The sequence below is a fragment of the Panicum virgatum genome, chromosome 5K, assembly GCF_016808335.1.
Source record: "Panicum virgatum strain AP13 chromosome 5K, P.virgatum_v5, whole genome shotgun sequence".
NCBI lineage: Eukaryota > Viridiplantae > Streptophyta > Magnoliopsida > Poales > Poaceae > Panicum > Panicum virgatum.
This window is the reverse complement of record NC_053140.1, coordinates 23066216-23087405: the sequence shown is the minus strand read 5'-3', so window position 1 is coordinate 23087405 and position 21190 is coordinate 23066216. Positions and strand designations below refer to the sequence as shown.

The window sequence follows — 21190 nt, the reverse complement described above, 5'->3', positions numbered from 1 at the left end:
GGGATATACATGTGTTCAATCTTGCAATGCTAGCAAAGCAGGGATGGAGACTGGTACAGAATCCAAATTCTCTCTGTGCTCGGGTATTAGGGGCGAAGTATTACCCGGGAAAATCTCCTCTCCATGCCGTCCCTAGAAACGGAATGTCATACACATGGCGTAGTATTATGAATGGTCTAGAGATTCTAAAAAATGGGTTGATATGGAGGGTAGGCAATGGGGAAAGTATCAGAATTTGGGAGGATCCTTGGATCCCAAATCGTCTGACAAGAAGACCAATTTCAGCAAGGGGGAGTAACCTGCTGTCACACGTCGACGAGCTCATTGATCCCTATACGAGTACATGGGCTCTTGAGGCAGACTCTCAGGGAAGAAGATGTAAGTGCAATCCTAGCCATACCGGTTCATGTGGGGATGGATGATGTACCTGCTTGGCACAATGACAATAGAGGCATTTTTTCTGTTAAATCGGCCTATAAGGTGCAGATGGAAATTCAGAGAAGGAGGAGCAGCCGAGGTATCCCGTCCAGTTCGAGTGGTGCTATAATTGAACAGGAGGGCTGGAAGAACCGGTGGATAATGAATTGTCCGGGTAAAGTGAAACACTTGTGCTGGAGACTGGCGCATGATAGCCTTGCCCTGCGTGTGAACCTGAGAAGAAGAGGTATAGACCTGGACACAAGATGTGTGGTCTGTAACCGTCAAGCAGAAGAGGGTGGCCATCTTTTCTTGAAATGCAAGATAGTCAGAGAGGTTTGGTTGCAATTGCAAACCGGACTGGAAAAGGAGAGGGATATTTTGACTCAAACACAAAGTGCTGCTGAAATGGTAGGAGTGATGTTAAAATTCGAAGAAAGCAAGAAACTGCTTGCAGTAAATTTGCTGTGGCATTGGTGGAATGAAAGAAACAAAATAAGGGAAGGAGAGAGAGGTCGTTCAGCGGCTGAACTCACTTATATTATTATAAACCTAGTGCACCAGTTCATTGAAGCAAACGCCCAGGAGAGGAGGGAGCAAATTCAGAATGTGGTGGGGAGGAGAGCTTGGTCTTTGCCGGAGGAAAATTATGTGAAAATAAATACAGATGGTGCCTTCTCTCCACTAAACAAATCTGGAAGTTGGGGTTTTGTCTCGAGAGGTTCGGAAGGAGCAGTGCTATTCGCTGGAGCCGGCAAAATAAAGCAAGCTCTTGATCCTTTCCACACTGAGGTAATGGCATGCTTAGCGGGTGTTTTGGCGGCGGCAGAAAAGGGTGTCACCAAGGTGATGATGGAGACAGACTCGCTGATGTTAGTGCAAGCGATCAATAGAGACGATTTCCGGCTCGCAGCTGCTGGTGGTCTTATCCATGAGATTAAATGTGTTGCGTCTACTTCGTTCGTCTCCTTTACTATTAATTACTGTCCTCGTCATTGTAATAAGGTAGCTCATGCAATTGCGGAGTTGGGTTGTAAGTATCCTCTAGAGACCGGCCACTCTTGGGACAGTACTCCTCCGGGAGTTGAGGATCTTGTTGCAAGCGATTTAGCCGCAGCTTTGGTTTAATGGAATTCGATTCCTCGCAAAAAAAAAAAATGTTTAGCCGATCTTTTGGTTGAACCGAAACACCAAAGCCACCGGTTCAAGTTTTTTTCGGTCCAACCGGTGATTTGTTCGTTTTTTACTAGGACCCATGCCCTTGCCAGACGGGTTATTTTGCTCTCTCATCTTCGATCCTGACTAGCAAAGGACACACTAACAAGCGAATTATAATAGTATTGCATAAAATAAAGCATTCATACATGAAGCACGACATACAGATTATGCCCATCCTGGAGGAAAGGCCTAAATGGAGACAAACAAACAAATGGCCTAGATGAAAGGTAGAAGTCCATTCTACGTCCATCAACTACCATCGGAGTTTGACTTCTCCCTTAAACTCGAAAACCAGCCATATTGACTCCCTGAACTTGCAGTTTTGGCTAAAGTGGACCCAAAAGGAAATGCCATGTGGCTAGGACCACCTATCATGCATTGACATGCCCATGGCGTGTTGGCGCTCTTCATCCCTTCCTCTCTAGTGCCATAAGATCTCCTTCTCCATTAGCGTCACCTGCCTACTCTTAAGTTCTAGCCCTCTCCCTCGATGCTACCTACTTTCTGTTTGGCACCTCCTTCTCCATCGAATCTCATGGGCCCAAAAACTCTGCCCTATCCATCACACTCATTGGAGGTCACCGCCTTGCCCTCCATGCCATTTCTCCATCGGGTGACAATGGCCCCCTCTTATACTCTAGCATGCCAGCTGTTATCGTCTCCATAGTGTGCCACCAGACCCCTCCTCACTAGCAGCCATTAGCTTCAATTCCTCCCTCATCTATGCACTTCAACCTCCGATGAGGCATGCCCATGGTCCACACCATCCCCTACCTATCCCATGGAAGATGATAGATGTGTGCGAGAAGGAGAAGAGACCCATTAGAAGGATGAGGATAAGGGGAGGGAGATGGTAGGGAGGGGTGTGGGTGTAGGCGGCAGGGAGGTGTTAGCCATGGGAATGGAAGGGCTCAACTAAAGAGAGGATAAGGGATAATATGAGGTTCAGCAACGTCAACAGCTGATGGGTGGGCCTAGCTACATCAGATAGCTAACTTGGGGTCCACGTTGGATAAGACTAGCTTTGGAATCGAACCAAGAGGGTCTTGCATCCGTTGTGGCAGGTTTTCAAGTGTAGGGGAAACCCAAACTTGGGTCATAGTTGAGGGCGTCGAATGGAGTTCTTCCTAGATGAAATCAGTGTATAAAGCTTGATGACAAATGACTAAAATAGTAACTAGGCTGGTCGTTGTATAGCATTCCAAAAATGGACCTAGGCTTAGTCTGCGACACAAACAAAAGACACAACAACAAGTGAGGAGGATGGAAAAAAAATGAATCACTCATGGAGTTTTCTCAATAAAAAATATCAGGAACAAGAAACAAGGAAAACCAGGTAGAATCCTCTAGCGACGAGGGAAGTGACGATTAACATTGAGGGACCGAAATTGGCGACCAGAGGGGGGTGAATGGGAGCCGATCAAAATTTCTCTCGAAATCGATCCGTCGGCCTATATCCCGAAAATCACCACAAACCCTCGAACCTAGGATGAGAGAGTAGATATGGGCTAGCTATCTCTAAGCAAAAAACCCTAGGAAGAGAAACGGAAGCAATAACACGAAAACTCCCCAAACAGCAACTCTGCTGGATCAGACCGGTCTGACCGCTTGCTCAGACCGGTCAGACCGGTCGGGCTGGAATTCGAAATCACAGACCGGTCAGACCGGTTACTCAGACCGGTCAGACCGGTCGCTCCCAGACAGCCCGCAAACAAAGCTCCAAATGGTAAATCTTGAGCAAATGAAGTCCAAATCCAACGAAACTTGGGGGATAGCTTTGCATCTACCCTGTGAATATATCCCCAAAAGATCTTTCCCAAAAGATTAACAGATCGTGAGAATTCAAGGGAAGATCAAAGAGGATTGGGGTTTTCTCAAGAACCCCAAAACTTCAATTCGTGAGAACTCTTGATTCCAGTAGATTTAGCACTTGGCTAGGAGGATTAGAATCATCACAAAGAGTCCATCAAACCACGAATCCATGGGGCTTTCTCCTCCAAACTCAAAACACACCAAAAGAGGAGAATTCAAACCCAAAACGCAAGAGAGAAAAGGGAGGACGAAAACTCAGCACACAAGGGTGAATCTCAAGCCAATTCATTCATAAATCTCAGAGGAATTCACCTATACAAGGCTAGAGCCATCCGCCCATCATCCACCCTCTAGATTTGAGAGATTAGCTATAACCTAACCCTCTTTTGTGTTGGAGACCTTGGCCCTGACCTGGAGCAAGAGGAAGGGGAAGGAAAAACCGAAAAGGACTCAAAAGACTCAACCAGCCACTGGCTGGTGGGGGTATATATACCCGCCGAGACTGGTCAGACCGGTTGGTGAGACCGGTCAGACCGGAAGTCTTCTCCGTGATGCCGCCATCTTCATGATGATCTAGTCCACGGTTTTCGAGGGTCCGCGAAACCCGGGTAGGTGGCCGGTTTTGAGAAAACCGCCGAAACCTAACGCGCGGGAAGATTCCCGCCTCCACGCCGTGGCCCTAGACGCCGTTCCCGCCTCGGCCTTTTGACGGCCCTAGACGCCGCCCGATGCCTGTCACCTCCTCACCCGCAGCGAGGCCCTAGATGTCGTCGACGCCCATCGCCTCCGTCAGTCCCGAGACCGACGCCCGTGCCTCCACGACTTGGCATCTTCGACCGCTGTCCGCCTCCTTGGTTTTCTGGCGCAAACCAAGCAACCCGCCTTCCGTCGTCGCTTGCGCCCTCGATCCAGGAGTGGACGCCACATCTGCCGCACGGCCTGAGCTCCGGTCCCGGCTGCCCTTCACCGCCGTCCACCGCACGGTCGATCGGCCACAGCACCTCCACGGCAGCTCTCCGTAGACACTCGACGCCCGTGTACCTGCAATCCAAAAATCAAGCGCACGATCACACCGCACGGTTGACAATTCACTCATCACAAGCAGGATAGAGTACTCAACATTCCTCAATCTCCCCCTTGATGAGTGCATTGTCAACACACCACAAACGAACCGAGAGAAGTGATAAAAAGAAGCAAGAAAGTGAAGAACTCAAGCAAGTGACAAAAAACTCAGAAAGTCAAGAACAGTCACTTACTCAAGCGAAGATCGATTCCCTAAGACAAGGGCAACGGCTCGACGCAATCGATCAAAAGCCAAAACATGACTCCTCAAAGATAGAGGTAACGCTCGACGTAGTCATGCTTGAAGCGGAGAGAAAACCAGGAGCCAAACAAAGCAGAAACTCCCAAACCAAAGTTTTTCCCTCTCACAGATGCAACTCTCCCAAAATGATGCACTCTCAAGCCCTGTGCACAACAAGTTTTTCAAAAATCAAACAGGTCTCCCCCTTGTTCGATCACTTCTCCCAAAATTCTCTCCCTTGTTTGCACATGCACACATTAAGTCTAAAAAGACCTAAAGCTCCCCCTGAAGCTGAAACTCCCCCTGAACAGATGCTATGCAATGAATGCAATGCAGGAGGTGTAAGTGAAAGCATTCAGGGATACAAAGATATGAGCAAAATCTAGTCTAAAGCACGTGTGCATCCATAAACAAGACCTGCATCTAACTCAACAGGGTATATCAAATCAGTCTAGAGTTAGGCAAGTTCAGTTTAGGAGAAATAAAAGCATCACCCATGATCTAGCACTAACAAGTATGGAATGGAAAGCAGTGCTAATCATACTCATACAGGTGATCCAAACTTAGTCAAAACATGTTGCAAACATTCATTTTTCAATCAAATTTCTATCAAGCAATTCTTAATGCCTGGGGTTGAAAGGTTGTCATGCTTCACTTAGCAACGAGGCCAAGCCTGTGCCAAAAGACAATCAGAAGCTTAAAGCACTCGTTTCAGTCATGCACAGCCTTGCCCGGGTTCTCACAAGTGCAAAGTGAGCCGTCCCGAAAGCTCGATCAGTGCGACAAGCAATCCCACCTGGATCTTTTCAATCCATTTCAAGAGCAGTTCAAGCAATTTTATCAGATTTAGATCATTTCAAGTATAAATTGCTGAACGAAAGGCTACACTAGTATGAATAAGATAGCAAAGCACATCAACACACCCTAACATGCTAGTAGCCAAAACAGGGTGATCATGTTTTCAGATTTTTAAATCAAAATAGCTTAACTCAGATGATGTCATATACACAGTGGAGCAAGCTATACATGATCAAATTTATCAACTCACATTAGCAGGCACTAGAAGATCATAGCAATGTATACAAGAATGCTAGTGCAAGTGAGACAATGCAAAATGCAAACATGTATAATGCATATGCACAATGCAACTACCAAACCTAGAAAACCAAGAGAAGCAAAAACAAGGACCTACAAAGCTAACCAAATAAAAGTCAGCAATCAAAAGGGGTAACAAACCCCAAGCTCCCCTCGCAAGCGTGCAAAGGTGTCCTGCTCTAGCGGTTTGGTGAGGATATCTGCGGTTTGCTTCTCAGAAGGGACATGGATCAGGTCTATGTGTCCTCTCTCATGGTTGTCTCGCAGGAAATGGAATCGGATATCTATGTGCTTGGTTCTGGAGTGTAGGACATGGTTCTTTGCAATGCTAATGGCTGACATGTTGTCTACAAAAATGGGAACCCTACCGAAACTCAAGCCATAATCATGCAAGGTTTGTTTCATCCAAAGTATCTGGGAGCAGCAGCTAGCAGCGGCAACATACTCAGCTTCTGTAGAAGAAAGCGCTACACTAGCTTGCTTGCGAGAGGACCAAGACACCAAAGATGTACGGAGAAATTGACAAGTGCCGGATGTCGACTTGCGATCCAACTGACACCCACCGAAATCGGCATCAGAAAAGCCCACCAAAACCAGAGAAGAATCCGCAGAATACCAAAAACCAAATTCACGGGTGAATTTCAGATACCTGAAGATGCGTTTCACCACCTGCCTGTGTGAGGTGCGCGGCGAAGCCTGATACCGCGCACAGAGGCCGACGCTGAACTGGATGTCCGGTCGCGTCGCCGTCAGGTACAGGAGGGAGCCAATCATGCTCCTGTACTCCTTCTGGTCCACCGCCTCGCCGTCCAAGTCCTCATCAAGCGCCGTCGATGTGCTGATCGGAGTCGGCTGAGGATACAGGTCGCTCATGTCGAACTTCCGCAGCAAGTCTCTAGTGTACTTGGCTTGATGGACAAAAGTGCCTTGAGGAGTTTGCTTGATCTGCAGCCCGAGGAAGAACTGCAGCTCACCCATCATGCTCATCTTGAACTCCCTGAACATCTGCTCAGAAAACTTGGAGACAAGAGCGTGAGAAGAGCCACCAAAGATAATATCATCCACGTATATCTGAACTAAAAGAAAATCAGTGCCAGATCGCATGAGGAATAAAGTTTTATCCACACATCCCATTTTGAAACCCTGAGCCAACAAAAATGTTTTCAATCTATCATACCAAGCTCTAGGTGCCTGTTTCAAACCGTAAAGAGTTTTCTGAAGTTTATAAACACGGTTTGGAAACTTGGGATTTTCGAAACCAGGCGGTTGCTTCACATAAATCTCCTCTTCAATAAAACCATTCAAGAAGGTAGATTTCACATCCATTTGGAAAACTTTAAAACCCTTGGAAGCAGCAAATGCAAGAAAGATTCGAATAGCTTCCAACTGAGCAACAGGGGCAAAAGTCTCCTCAAAATCAATACCCTCTTTTTGGCAAAACCCCTGGGCAACAAGACGAGCCTTGTTCCGAACAACCAACCCATCCTCACCCTGCTTGTTTTTGAAAACCCACTTCGTTCTGATGGGATTACAATCAGGTAGAGGCTCGACTAAAACCCAAACTTGGTTTCTTTCAAAATTTTCAAGTTCCCCATGCATGGCATTGACCCAATTAGAATCAGAAAGAGCGTGTCCAATATCTTTGGGCTCAAAAGATGCAACAAACGCTGAATGAGCAAAGCCAGGGATACTTGTTACCTTGGACCTGATGACTCGCTCGTTGAGATCACCTAGCATTTGTTGAGGTGGATGGCGGCGCTGAATGTGTCGCGGTGCTTCCATTGTCAAAGTCGCCTCCTCCTCAACCAAAGTTGGTATCTCCTCAGGTGCATCTGGTGAAGCCTGAGTCACCTGCTCGACCGGCCCCCGGGAAGTAGACGTAGTCGGGTCGGGGCCGTCGTCATCGTCTGAGCTCGTGGCGGAATCAACTAGGTCCACAACACGCGTGGTAGCCTCAGGGTCGCCCTCCGCAGCTTCTTCCTCCTCATCTTCAAAGATGGAGGTGCCGAGCTCATCATCTCCTGCAACTTCAAGACAGAAGAATTGCACGGTGCAGTCTCGTCGAAAGTGACTTCACAAGTCTCTCTGACGATGTTAGTATCAATAATCAGCACACGGTATGCTCTAGAGTGAGAAGCATAACCGAGAAAAATGCCGTCAGACGAGCGTGACTCAAACTTATCAAATTTCCATCTTTCAGCACAAAGCACCGGCAACCGAAAACCCTGAGATGGTCAACACGGGGCTGGCGTCCAAACCGCAACTCGTAAGAAGTACTGTGCATGAAAGCACGCAAGAAAATGCTGTTGGACACATAACAAGCGGTGTTAACTGCCTCAGCCCAGTATTTGCGAGGAGTCCTATGCTCATAGAGCATCATCCTCGCCATCTCAACCAGCGTCCGATTCTTCCGCTCTACCACTCCATTCTGCTGTGGAGTGTAGGGAGAAGAATACTGGTGTTCAAGCCCTTGATCACTGCAAAAGGCGTCAAAACGAGCGTTTTTTAATTCTGTGCCATTATCACTACGAATCACTCGCATGGCCTGGGGTAGCTTATTTTTCAACCTCAAGATCAAGTCTCGAACAAATTCGAAAGCCTCATCCTTGGTTCTCATGAAAAAAACCCAAGAATAGCGAGAAAAGTCATCCACGATCACAAGAACGTACCACTTCCCACCAACAGACATCACCCTAGAAGGACCAACTGTGTCCATGTGTAGCAACTCTCCAGAGTGAGAGGTCATCACCTGATTAACAGGCGGATGTGAGGTGGCAATCATCTTCCCGTGGCGACACGGATGGCAAACAAGGTCCTTTTCAAACTTCAATTTGGGCAATCCTCGGATTAGGCCAAGTGAGCTCAGTCTCGACAACAAGTCAAAGATCAAATGTCCAAGTCTCCTATGCCACTTCCACAGATCAGAAGAAGGACCAGCCAACAAGCAACGAGAAGGGCCAAGAGGAGTTCCAAAGAAGTCAACCAAGAAAATCCGATCGCGAGGAGTGATCCGGCAAACCAAATCTCCCCTGGAATCAAGAACACGCGAACAGCCCTCCTTGAAGCGAATCTCATACCCCTCATCAGGAAGTTGCGAAACAGAAAGCAGATTGAACCCAAGGTTCGAAACCAAAGCAACCTCTCTCAGGGTAAAGCGATCAGAAACTCGAACAGCGCCAAGTCCACGTATCTTTCCTCTTCCATTGTCCCCGAACACAATGTACTCCTTTGAGCGCATCGGGGTGAGGCTGGAGAACCATTTGTCATTTCCGGTCATGTGGCGCGAACAACCGGAGTCCATGATCCACTTGATCTCCAAGCCTCCAACCTGCACATCAGTAGTGACACAAAGGGTGAGCAAATGTCTCAACACTGGGGTTAGCAAAGTGAGAAGCAAACCAGTGTCGAGCCATTTGCTCTACAGAAGGGTTAGCAAAACCAGGTAAAGCGTATCCCATGTCCCGTCTACCGCGAGGCTAACGACCACCACCGCGAGGAAAGCGTGGAGCCTCAAAACCTCCTCCAAATCCTCGGTCCTGTGGTCCATAGCCGTAATGAAAATGACTAGGAGCACGGTCGGCAAAGCGACCACCCGCAGGAGCACGGTAACCACCACCGTCTCCATGACCTCCACCTACACGGCGTGCCCTAGCATCTTGTCTACCACCACGCCGAGGAGGACCATGCACCCGAGCAGAGTACATGTCCGCATTCCGTCTCTCCTGCTCTCGTCTCACAGCCTGCTTCCTCCTGAAAAAAAACTCCTCCAGGTGACCCTCGCTGTCACAGAACTCACAGTGGTACCTCACCTCTCTCTTGGGAGGTGGAGGACTAGCCTGCGGACGGGGAGGAGCAGCCCCCTTCTTCTGGGCAACCTGGGCTGCGGCAGCAGGGCTACGACCTTAATCTTCCCAAAAGACTTGATCAAAGCGTTCTTCTCATCTAGCTCCGACCTAAGCGTGGGACAAAGCTTACAAGCACCAAGCAAAACTTGCCTAGACTCCATCTCCTCTAGCTCGCACACAACAGTAGCAAACTTGGACTGCAACGAAGCTAGATCGGACTTAAAGATAGGACACTCATCGCATTCAAGCACATCGCTAACAATTGGAGCATCCTTAACCAGTTCTAGTTCATGCTTGGCCTTAGCGAGCTCATGAGACACGTCAGAAAGCGAAGTCTTAGCAACATCTAAGTTTGCGACGTTCTCATCATGCTTGGCACGGAGAGCAACAAGATCGTTCATTTGAGATATGCAGCCAGCGCACTCATCCTCACTAGATTTCTCCCAAGCACAAGCCAGCTCAGCCCTTAGCTTTCTACGCTCTCTAGCTGCTTCCTTAAGCAGCCTCTTCTGGTTGTCGAGAGCGGCATACAACTCCCTAACTTCAGCATCTAGCATGTCGATCGTGGAGTTTACCTCTGAATCACTCTCGGATCCAGGAGAAGAGTCGGCGTGCGTCGGTGTAGCATGTCCACCCGAAGACGCACGAGCACCGTCGGCCTCACCCGCCATGGTGCAGAAGCTCTTGCGCCGACCGGCCGCCAAGCAAAGGCTGATGAAGCCGGTGGCTTCCTTGTCCTGCTTCTTCTTCGTCTTGTCGTCGTCGTCGGAGGTCAGTGAAAAAGAGCGGTCGGTGTCGGAGCTCTTGTCGAGGTCGCTGAGCTGCGCCAGGAATGCCTTCTCCCGCTTCTTGGCCTTGTACTGGAAGCACTTCTTGAGTGACTCCTTGTCGAAGCGTCCTCCCCGATCACGGCTGCGTTGCTTGTGGCGCCGACGCTCCTTGTTGGAGCCTCCCTCGTTGCGGTCATGGTGGCGGTAGTAGTCGAAGTGGTTGTTCTGGCCACCGCCGGACTTCTTGGGGCAATCGGCGATGAAGTGGTTCAGGTCGCCGCAGTTGTAGCACCCGGGGTTCTTCTTCCTCTGCCTGTTGTGGTAGACGCGCTGGAACTTGCTGATGAGGAGGCACAAGTCGTCGTCGCCCAGCGTCTCCAGCTGCTCATCTGAAATAGAAGCCAAAGAGGAAAGAGAAAAGCCAAGAGCAGAGTTAGCGTTAGAGCTCGTTTCACCTGGGCCAGTCACAAGAGCGATGCTCTTGGAAGGAGGGGCACCATTGAGCTTGGCTCGTGTCTGGTTATCCACCTCCGTGGCCTTGAGCTTGCTGAAAAGCTCGTTCACGGTCAGAGTCTCATAGCCAGCAGACTCAATGATTGTGTTCACCTTGAGATCCCACACAGAGTGATCAAGTGCGTAAAGCAGCTTGAGGTCTTTCTCATGCTCTGTGTACTCAAGGGCATCTGCAGATCTGTTCGCATTGACCTTGTTCACAATCGATTGAAATCGACTGAACATGTCGCCAATGCTCTCACCCGACTCCTGTGTGAAGTTCTCGTATTCACGCCGGTGAGTCTCGAACAGTCTGGCCTTCACCTGAGGTGTGCCCTCGTGGTAGTTCTCAAGGCACGTCCAAACTCTGTGGGCTTCCTGGAAACCCTGAACGCGTGAGAACTCCGCACGAAAAATGCCAGCGAATAAGGCATTGATGGCCTTGGCGTTAGCCTCGTGCTCGGACACCTAAAGAGGTGAGGTCCGAACGGCAAGCACCTGGTAAGCCTGGTTCTTGGTGATATCCCAGACATCGGCTCCCATGCTCTGCAGGAAGGCTCTCATGCGAACCTTCCAGTAGGCATAGGCGTCGCTGGAAAACACCGGGATCTTCCCAAGACTCGCCATGGTCGCCAAGTGGTTTTCGAACCGGTTAAGGTACTGAAAACCTCAACCGAGCTCTGATACCAATTGAGGAACCGAAACTGGCGACCAGAGGGAGGTGAATGGGAGCCGATCAAAATTTCTCTCGAAATCGATCTGTCGGCCTATATCCCGAAAATCACCCCAAACCCTCGAACGTCGGATGAGAGAGTAGCTATGGACTAGCTATCTCTAAGCAAAAAACCCTAGGAAGAGAAACAGAAGCAATAGCATGAAAACTCCCCAAATAGTAGCTCTGCTGGATCAGACCGGTCTGACCGCTTGCTCAGACCGGTCAGACCGGTTACTCAGACTGGTCAGACCGGTTGCTCCCAGACAGCCCGCAAACAAAAGCTCCAAATGGTGAATCTTGAGTAAACGAAGTCCAAATCCAACGAAACTTGGGGGATAGCTTCGCATCTACCCCGTGAACATATCCCCAAAAGGTCTTTCCCAAAAGATTAACAGATCGTGAGAATTCAAGGGGAGATCAAAGAGGATTGGGGTTTTCTCAAGAACCCAAAAACTTCAATTCGTGAGAACTCTTGATTCCAGTAGATTTAGCACTTGGCTGGGAGGATTAGAATCGTCACAAAGAGTCCATCAAACCACGAATCCATGGGGCTTTCTCCTCCAAACTCAAAACACACCAAAAGAGGAGAATTCAAACCCAAAACGCAAGAGAGAAAAGGGAGGACGAAAACTCAGCACACAAGGGTGAATCTCAAGCCAATTTCATTCATAAATCTCAGAGATTAGCTATAACCTAACCCTCTTTTGCGTTGGAGACCTTGGCCCTGACCTGGAGCAGGAGGAAGGGGAAGAAAAAACCGAAAAGGACTCAAGAGACTCAACCAGCCACGGGCTGGTGGGGGTATATATACCCGCCGAGACCGGTCAGACCGGTTCCATGGACCGGTCAGACAGTTTGGTGAGACCGGTCAGACTGGTTCCAGGGACCGGTCAGACCGGTTGGTCTGCAGCTTCCCCCTGTACACGATCTCATCTGACGGCTGAGGTTCTTTCTTCGAAACGAAGTCTTCTCCGCGATGCCGCCATCTTGATGAAGATCTGGTCCGCGGTTTTCGAGGGTCCGCGAAACCCGGGTAGGTGGCCGGTTTTGAGAAAACCGCCAAAACCTCACGCGCGGAGAGATTCCCGCCTCCACGCCGTGGCCCTAGACGCCGTTCCCGCCTCGGCCTTCTGAAGGCCCTAGACGCCGCCCGACGCCCGTCACCTCCTCGCCCGCAGCGAGGCCCTAGACGACATCGACGCCCATCGCCTCCGTCAGTCCCGAGACCGACGCCCGTGCCTCCACGACTTGGTGTCTTCGACCGCCGTCCGCCTCCTTGGTTTTGTGGCGCAAACCAAGAAACCCGCCTTCTGTCGCCGCTTGTGCCCTCGATCCAGGAGTGGACGCCACAGCTGCCGCACAGCCTGAGCTCCAGTCCCGGCTCCCCTTCACCGCCGTCCACCACACGGTCCATCGGCCACAGCACCTCCACGGCAGCTCTCCGTCGACACTCGACGCTCGTGTACCTGCAATCCAAAGACCAAGCGCACGATCATACCGCACGGTTGACAATTCACTCATCACAAGCAGGATAGAGTACTCAACATTCCTCAAACATGTTGGGTAATTTCATACTATTGGATCAAGATCCAACCACCACAAAGAGGCGACTCGTGAAAACAAAACGGAGGCAGCTTGATGGAGACCCTTCCCCTATTATCTCTATATAAAGACCCACTCCACCGTCTTCGTCACAACCCGTCTCATTCCGATGTCTTCTTCCTTGCAACTCCGCCTCGGGATGCTCACACATCCCATGATCCTCCGCCTCCTATGCCATCCCACCTGATCCAGTGACACCACCACCGCAAGATCCGCCGCATAGGTGACAACGGCGGCCAAATCCGCCGCCTATGTGACCGAAGCGGCCAGATCTGCCGCCTACGCGACGTAGCATCCAGATCCACTGCCTACGTGACCGTAGCAGACAGATCCGCCACCGTCATCGCTAAACACTACTAGCTTGACAACCCCAGCACCGACCTCGTCAACCACCGACCATCATTGATCCGCACAGCGGTGCCGACGTCGCCTACCGTCCCGCCTACACCAGACCATCGCCACCAGTCTGGTAGCCATAGATCTCCCCCCAAAACCTGGAAACCCTAACCACAAACTCATTCCCTAACCTGAATCAAAGCTCGTCAGAGTTGCAAGAAGTGAAGAAGGTCGTAGGCGAAAGCTGCGCTTGCCCAAGGTGATGTGCTCAGATCTGGATCTCGATTCACTTTTTTCTGTTTTTCATTTTTTTTGTTTTTGATATTTCTTCTTCCTCCTGAATAGTGCAGCATTCGTTTTTTTGGATTCCGTCTCTCGAGGAAGGAGACTGTTTTACTTACCGTTAGTTATTTTTTACACAGGATTGAAAAATTGAATTTCAAGTCTCATTCCCATTCCCACCTCGCAGGCAGAAACCGCTTCCTCCCTCCTCGATCGGAATGGAGGAACTGCCCCCTGGCTTCCTCTCCCTCGGCCTCGGCCCCCGCCGGCACGCCGCCGACTTGGCTTTCCCTTTCCCCTCGATGAGGCCGCCCCCCGCGCTACCCGACGTGCTCGTCGAGGACATCCTGGTCCGCATCCCGCCCCAAGACTCCGAGTGCCTCCTCCGCGCCGCCCTAGTCTGCAAGCGCTGGGCCCGCCTCCTCACCGACGAGGCCTTCCACCTCCGGTACGTGACGCGCCACGGCGGGACGACGACCACCATGCTGGGCTTCTTCGGCAACCTCGTGGACACCTGCGGGTCCGACCGTTGCAACAGCTACCGCGTGCACGACGCCCGCGACGGCCGCGTCCTCCTCAACCGGATCGCCGGCACCATCGCCCGGGAGAACGAGCACCAGACCGCAGCCGCCCTCGCCGTCTGGGACCCATCACCGACCACCACCAGCCGTTGCCGCTCCTGCCTCGCCCGCAGCAGGTGCGCAGCTGGAACGCCGCCGTGCTCGCCTGCTGCCGCCGCGGCCCCTTCCGCGTCGCCTTCGCCGGCATCGACGCCAACGGGCTGTTCGCCCACGTCTACTCGTCCGAGTCCGACGCTTGGGGCGAGGCGGCCTCCGCTCCGCTCCCCGTCCCCGGCCCCGGCGACGCCGAGCGTCTCGATGAGTTCCTGCTGCCCGTGCCCGGCGCTCAAGTCGGGTACGGATTATACTTCGTGCTGGGGAAGAAGGGCAGCGCGGTGCTGGAATACGATCCGGCCGCGCGAGCACTGGCCGTGATTCCCCTGCCGGAGCTGCCCTACCGAGCCCTCATTGCGCTGATGGCCCTGGAGGGCGGCGGCGTGCTGGGGTTTGCGGAGGTGGACCTGCAGTCGACGCTCAGGCTCTGGGCAGCGGAGACTGATCCTCCTGCTGCTGCTGCTCCTCCTGGGCAGCTGTGGGTGGTACGCAGGGCCATCCATCTCGCCACGCAGCTCCCTGCTCATGTCTCCTCTGTCTACTATGTGGTTGCCTCTGCCGATGGCGCGGGCGTCGTCTTCCTGTGCACTACTGATGGGCTCTACACTTTTGATCTCAACTCTGGGCAGAGCACGAGGGTCATGAGCAACCGCTTCTACGACATTATTCCCTACGTGACCTTCTACACTCCAGGTACCGTACGTCCGTACCAACCACATGATGAGTTGATTCCCTGCTTATTGTTACTGTATGTACAGCATTATTTCTTGCCTGTGGTTTCTCTGCAGTCGCACCAATGTTCAGTGCGGGGAATATTTTGTATTAATTCTCCCAATGGTCATAGAAAACTAGGATACACCTACAGTCATGTTTTTATTTTATGGCTACTGTTGGAGTTTGACTAGATATGCACTAGGAATATCTAGCTTCATCTGTTATGCGCATATGATGGCAGGGCAAGGAAGCTGACAAGAACTTTCTACACTTTTATCTATGACATGCCACATTATCACTTCAAAACATAGAAGTATGTATGAATGATTATTTATTACCCCGAAAGATGATATACCATATACGTTCTTCGCTAACGCATTTCGAGTCGTAAATTCGTGGAGCTGCCAATAGTAAGCTGTTCTTATTTGCCTGTCCTGTTAGCCATTAGCACTTCAGCAGCAACTTGCTGGTTCTTTCTGCTTGGTTAGAAACCATCTCAATGTTTAATGAGGTGAGATTGATCCATCAGACTGCTGATGTTTATTTTGAAACCTGTGCATTATTATTTCTGTTCTGCAGCACTGCGAGAGGACTTGATAGACGAGGGACCAAGCGCCGGTGCTTGAATTGTTCGACAGACTTCAGCTGCTTACAAGAAGGGCTGCTTGGCAATGGGGATTTTTGTGGCAGTAGCTTCAATAGCGGCACAGGTCTTCAGCATTAGCGAGGTTGGTGCCAATCTCAGTGTGCTGCTGTTCTTGAGGGATCCTGTTTATGTATGCCTGAAAATCCAACATCAGGCACCATATATATATACATGGACCTTGAAAGCGCGCAGGGCACACTGAGATGTAGGAGACAAGATCATTGAACAACATTACAGATAGTAGTAGAATCAGGGAAAAAACAGAACTATCGTCTTGGTTTCATTCAGCTCCGATCTTGAGAGAGACACTTCATATCGAACCGTGTTGTGATTTAATGCATTCGGAACAGTCAAGTGCTCTGTCACTATACCTACCGTGATCTCTTTCCGGTGCTTCAGAATTCACATGTGTTCGGCTAAATGCTTCATGCTTCTACTCATTTCGTTGTGTTTTATTTGGGCCGTGTTTAGTTCATTTTGCAAAAAAAATTTGCAAAGGAATTTAGATAATTTGAAGTACTAAATGAAGTCTATTTGCAAAACTTTTTGCACAGATGAGTTGTAAATCGCGAGACGAATCTAATGATGCTAATTAATTCATGATTAATCAATAATTAGCGGAGAGGTACTGTAGCATCACTGTTGCAAATCATGGATTAAGTGGGCTCATTGGAATCGTCTCGCGATTTACAGCCCATCCATGCAAAAAGTTTTGTAAATAGACTTCATTTAGTACTTCAAATTAGCAAAATTCCTTCGCAAAATTTGGCGTTTACGGTTTTTTTTGTGTTTACGGGGTGGGACTAAACAGGTGTCACAGCCCAAAGAAAAAAAAGGGAAAAGAAAAAAATCACTCCCGGGCTCACCTGTCAGCCCCTTCCCTCTCTCTCCTCTCTATTTTCCGCTCGGCGCGCCACGGCACGCGTCGCCGCCGCCGGCAAACGTCGTGCCACGTGCCGGCGATCCTCATTCCGCGTGTCCCTATCCGCGGCCTTGCCCTCGGCCTCATCCCCTCCGCCAGTTCCCGTGCCCGACCGGCCTTCTTCCGCTCCAAACCCTAGCCCCGAATCCCCACCGCCACCGCCGCCCCCAAGCCGTGCCGCCGCCGCGATTCACCCGCTCCAGTGAGCGCCGCCGCGATTCCTCGCTTGGAGAGCTCCCTTGTGTCGTCATCCTTCGATTTTGCCCCTCAGCCAGCCCTTTCCCCTTCCCTGCAGGGCCGCCGGCGAGCGCCTTCGCCGCCGCCGCCTCTGCTTGCCGCGCCGCCGCCTCGCCGTCGTTCCCCACCGTCCAAGCCCCCGGTGAGACTCGCCGCCACCTCCTTTCCCCCGTGCGCGTGCCCTTTTGCCCCGCTCCGGCCCCGCCTCTCCGCACCGCATCACGCCGCCGTCCGCCGGCGCCGCCGCGCACGCGGTGTCCGCGCGCACCGCGCGACGCGCGCGCGCCGTGGCCGCGCCCCGCCGCGGGTCAAGGCCCCTGGTTGGCCTTGACTCGGGCCGGTGGGCCGCTGGCTAGCGGGTCCCACCCGTCAGCGCCTGCGGGTGTGGGAATCCGGGTGCACCTAGCGTTTTCGGTTAGGGTTTCTTTAGGTTTATTTGAGCAGCAATCTTACAAAATCCCTAGATATTCGTATATAGCTCCAAAAATTATGAAACTTGTTTTGTTAGTTTGCTAAAGCTGAGATCTACTTAGGAAAAATATTGTTTTGCATGTTACTTTGTTGTAGATTTATCTATAGATTTATCTTGCAAAAGTGAGTTTATTGCTTAGTTATTTGTATACTGCTCTAAAAATATCAAACCAAATTTTGTTAGACTCCTTGTGAGGTGTAGTTTCTAGTAGTGCAACTTGTTCACATGATTCTTTGCTGTTCGTTAGGGTTTTATTTCGATTTCGTGCTTGCTGTCCAAAAGGTGGTTTAGTATAGAACTTTTTGCAGGAAAGTGATAAAATGGCAAAACCAGTTTTGTTAGCTTTGTTTTCATGCCTAGTTTCTAAGATAATTTTCTTGGATTTGTTTAGTTGAGTTTGAATTCCTTTTATGATTTACTTTTTTTAGAGTGGCTGAGAGCTGTTTTATTTATGGTTATTTATAGGAAAAAGCTTTTGCTGCAAAACCATTTTTCTTGAGTTCTTTGCATTGTTCTCTGCATGCTCATTTTTGTTCATGATTTATTCTTGTTGTTTAGTTCATTTCTTAATTCGTGCATCGCATTCATGCATTTTTGTGACCGAGCCGTCGGAGAACGAACCCGTGGAGGCCGCCGAGTCTGTTGAGCCCGAGCCTGGAGTTCCGTTCGTGGTCGAATCTGAAGTTAACCCAGGCAAGCAGCTAAGCATTTTCCTTACACCTATTTAATCTGATTTAGTTAGCTATCTCACCGGGTACTGTTGGGTTATATATTATGTATGTATTGCATGCTTGTACCTACTTTGATGCATTCTCCTTCCTTGATTCATTTATTCATATCCTTGGCACTAGTTAGACAGTTAATAACTTAATCTGACTAGATGCTTAGCCCTGCTTAGAATACTCATTTTGCTTGCTAGAAAGGATTGGTTTGGAGTATCACACTTACCCGTTTATCCTTGATCGCACTTGAGCATCTGGGGCAAGTGGAGTGCAGTATCGAGATTCAAGCGGAATGTTAGGGCCTAGAGAATGAAGTCACATGGGCATAGTCTGCTGGGATCGATTAAGGACCGAGTGGACGACGTCGGTTTTGAGCACCTTTCCGTGCTACCACATATCCAATATAATGGAACGGATAAGCCAATTACCTTCCTTGACTTGATCATTGATGTGCAGTCCTAGATACGTGGCTACGGGCTATGCAGAGAGGCTTAGTGTGTCCCCAGGTGGACCTATGAGTCGGAAAGTTTAGAGATGTCCCTGGTGGAACTAAGTCTCTACTCGTATTCTAGGTGTGAGGTTCAATGATTGAGCCATGTTGGGAACGGTTGACGTGAGTATCCCCTTATCCAACTCTGGCCGGTTGGGTGAGTCGCATGGTCCTTGCGTCGTGTGGGTAAAGTAGTACACCCTTGCAAGGTTATAACCAATTCGAATTGCCGCGCTCTCGGTTATGAGCACGCTCTTTAACCCATGAACTCCTCATAGATTATCGTTTATGATGAGAATGGTTCATGTTACAGCTGTGATCAGTTAAAGATTATATTACTCTCTTAATCAACTAAAAGTGTTTGGGTTGGGCAAGATTAATGAATTTTGATAGGTGATAGTGTAGAGAGCTAGTGCTTATGCAATAATTACTTAACCTTAAAGCTTTTACTTGAGCCATTGCATGATCCTTGTATATGTAATCGCGTAAGTCTTGCGAGTACCTTTTGTACTCAGGTTGCTTTCTAAACCTAGTTGCAGGTGAGCCTGAAGTGGTGTTCGGCCACTTCTACCCCACTGATCCAAATATGGAGGAGGAGTAGGTCGTGGTGGCTGTAGTGATGTCCTTGAGCAAGGCATCATTACTTTAGTAAGTGCTTATCGTATCTGAGCTTCGTGAGAGTATGTAAATGCAATAAACTTTACATTTTTGTTTAATATGGCTTTCGTGAGCCCAAGGCTTGTAAGTGAAGTTTGAAACCCACCTATGTTGAACTTGTAATATTAAGCTGTGAACTCTGATTGTATAAAACTGCTCTTTGTGGATTTTTGGCGATGTATTCGATTGTAAACGGTATGTGCATATGCTGATTCTGGGCGTATGTTGAAGCACATACCAGGACTACCGGATTTGATATTATTTTGGATGAATGACGTGTCGGTTATTCGTGTCTCTAGATGTGGGATAACACGTGTCACGCTCTCCGGCAAGCATGCGTTAACTCTCATCTAGATGATAATGACCGGTGGTTCGTTTAAAATAGTATCAAATTGGGCGGTTCTCACAACGGGTATCAGAGCTAAGGTTTCATGAAGTGAATCTAAAATTGGCTTAGTGGGTTGAGAGTCAAATAAAATTTGATTACTTGCACTAAGATTTACTTTTGTTAAAAATTTGAACTTAAGGTGGAATGCTACCTTTCTTCCTTGGTCTTAGAACTAATTCCTTCTTATTGCTTCACTTGTCTAATTAAGAAGTGCTTAACCTCTCTTGTCTGCATGAGTAGCGAGAGCGTAGGAAAGCCCTTTCATCCTCTGGAAACCTTTTAAGCCTTTTACCGGAGTTGAGAAGGTGGGAATCACCCATTGTCCTAAGTGCTAGTAGAAGGGTTGTAGCACTGCTGGACAATGCGGTTGTTTTGGGTCGTAAGTGAGTGCTAGAACGTTAAGGCGTGCTCACGATGTGTGGAGACGTCATGTTGCATTCATACCTTGCATGCATGCATACTTTCTTTTGGTTTTCAAACCTGCATATAACTAATCTAGTGTGTCGTGGTCTAGTTTTCGCTGATCTCGTTCTTGCTAATCTTAGTGGACCAAATCTGCTCTATCTCTTAGAGTTGCTACTCCGGTGTTGATCATGTGTTAGATTTCTATCTACACATTGTCTTTCCACCCTTCCTTTGTGCATCCTCTATCTTTCATTCCTGACCGCTAACCGTTTTGTTTGTTAACAGGATGGTGTTGCGTTCGGGAACTGAAAGGGATGGTGCCAATGGTTCGGGTAGCAACAACAATCGCCACAACGAGGATCCCCTTCCTAATCCTCCAGTTCACCCAAACCTCACGGACGTCCTGGCCCGACAAACTGAACTCATGGCGCACTTAGTCAATCAGTTGGGCAATGCCGGCAATAATGGTCCAAGAGCTGAGCCTCAAGTGAACAGGTTCGGGGATTTCTTCCGCACCAACCCGCCCATCTTTCGTGGTTCCAAGGATCCTCTAGATGCGGATTTCTGGCTCAATGTCATTGAAGAGAAGCTTGGTCTTATTGAATGTGAGCCACATGAGAAGGTACTCTTTGCTGCTCATCAGCTGCATGATGCCCCTGGGGCTTGGTGGCGGAATTTCAAGGCATCTCACCCTGCCAACTACCGCTTCACATGGGAGGAGTTCCGCACAGCTTTTCGCTTCTTCCATATTCCCTAGGGTATCATGGACATCAAGAAGAAGGAGTTTCTAAATCTCACTCAAGGAGGTCGTGATGTGATGGCCTATGTCAATGCTTTCAACACCCTCTCCCAATATGCACCTGAAGAAGTGGCCACCAATGCCAAGAAGCAAGAACGCCTGTACGATGGGCTCTCCGCAGAGTTGCAAGACAAGCTCTCCACTACCAAGTTTGAAGATTTCAATGACTTGGTGAAT

The 21190-nt window shown here is 49.5% G+C and overlaps 1 protein-coding gene across 1 annotated transcript; it reads left to right on the top strand.

The window, feature by feature from the left end:
* Positions 1-14105: 14105 nt before the first annotated feature.
* On the top strand, positions 14106-20523 carry LOC120709799. Its single transcript, XM_039995446.1, has 3 exons — positions 14106-14525; positions 14585-15259; positions 20500-20523. Exons 1-3 carry the CDS (start codon positions 14106-14108, stop codon positions 20521-20523), a joined length of 1119 nt encoding a protein of 372 aa, XP_039851380.1.
* Positions 20524-21190: the final 667 nt, after the last annotated feature.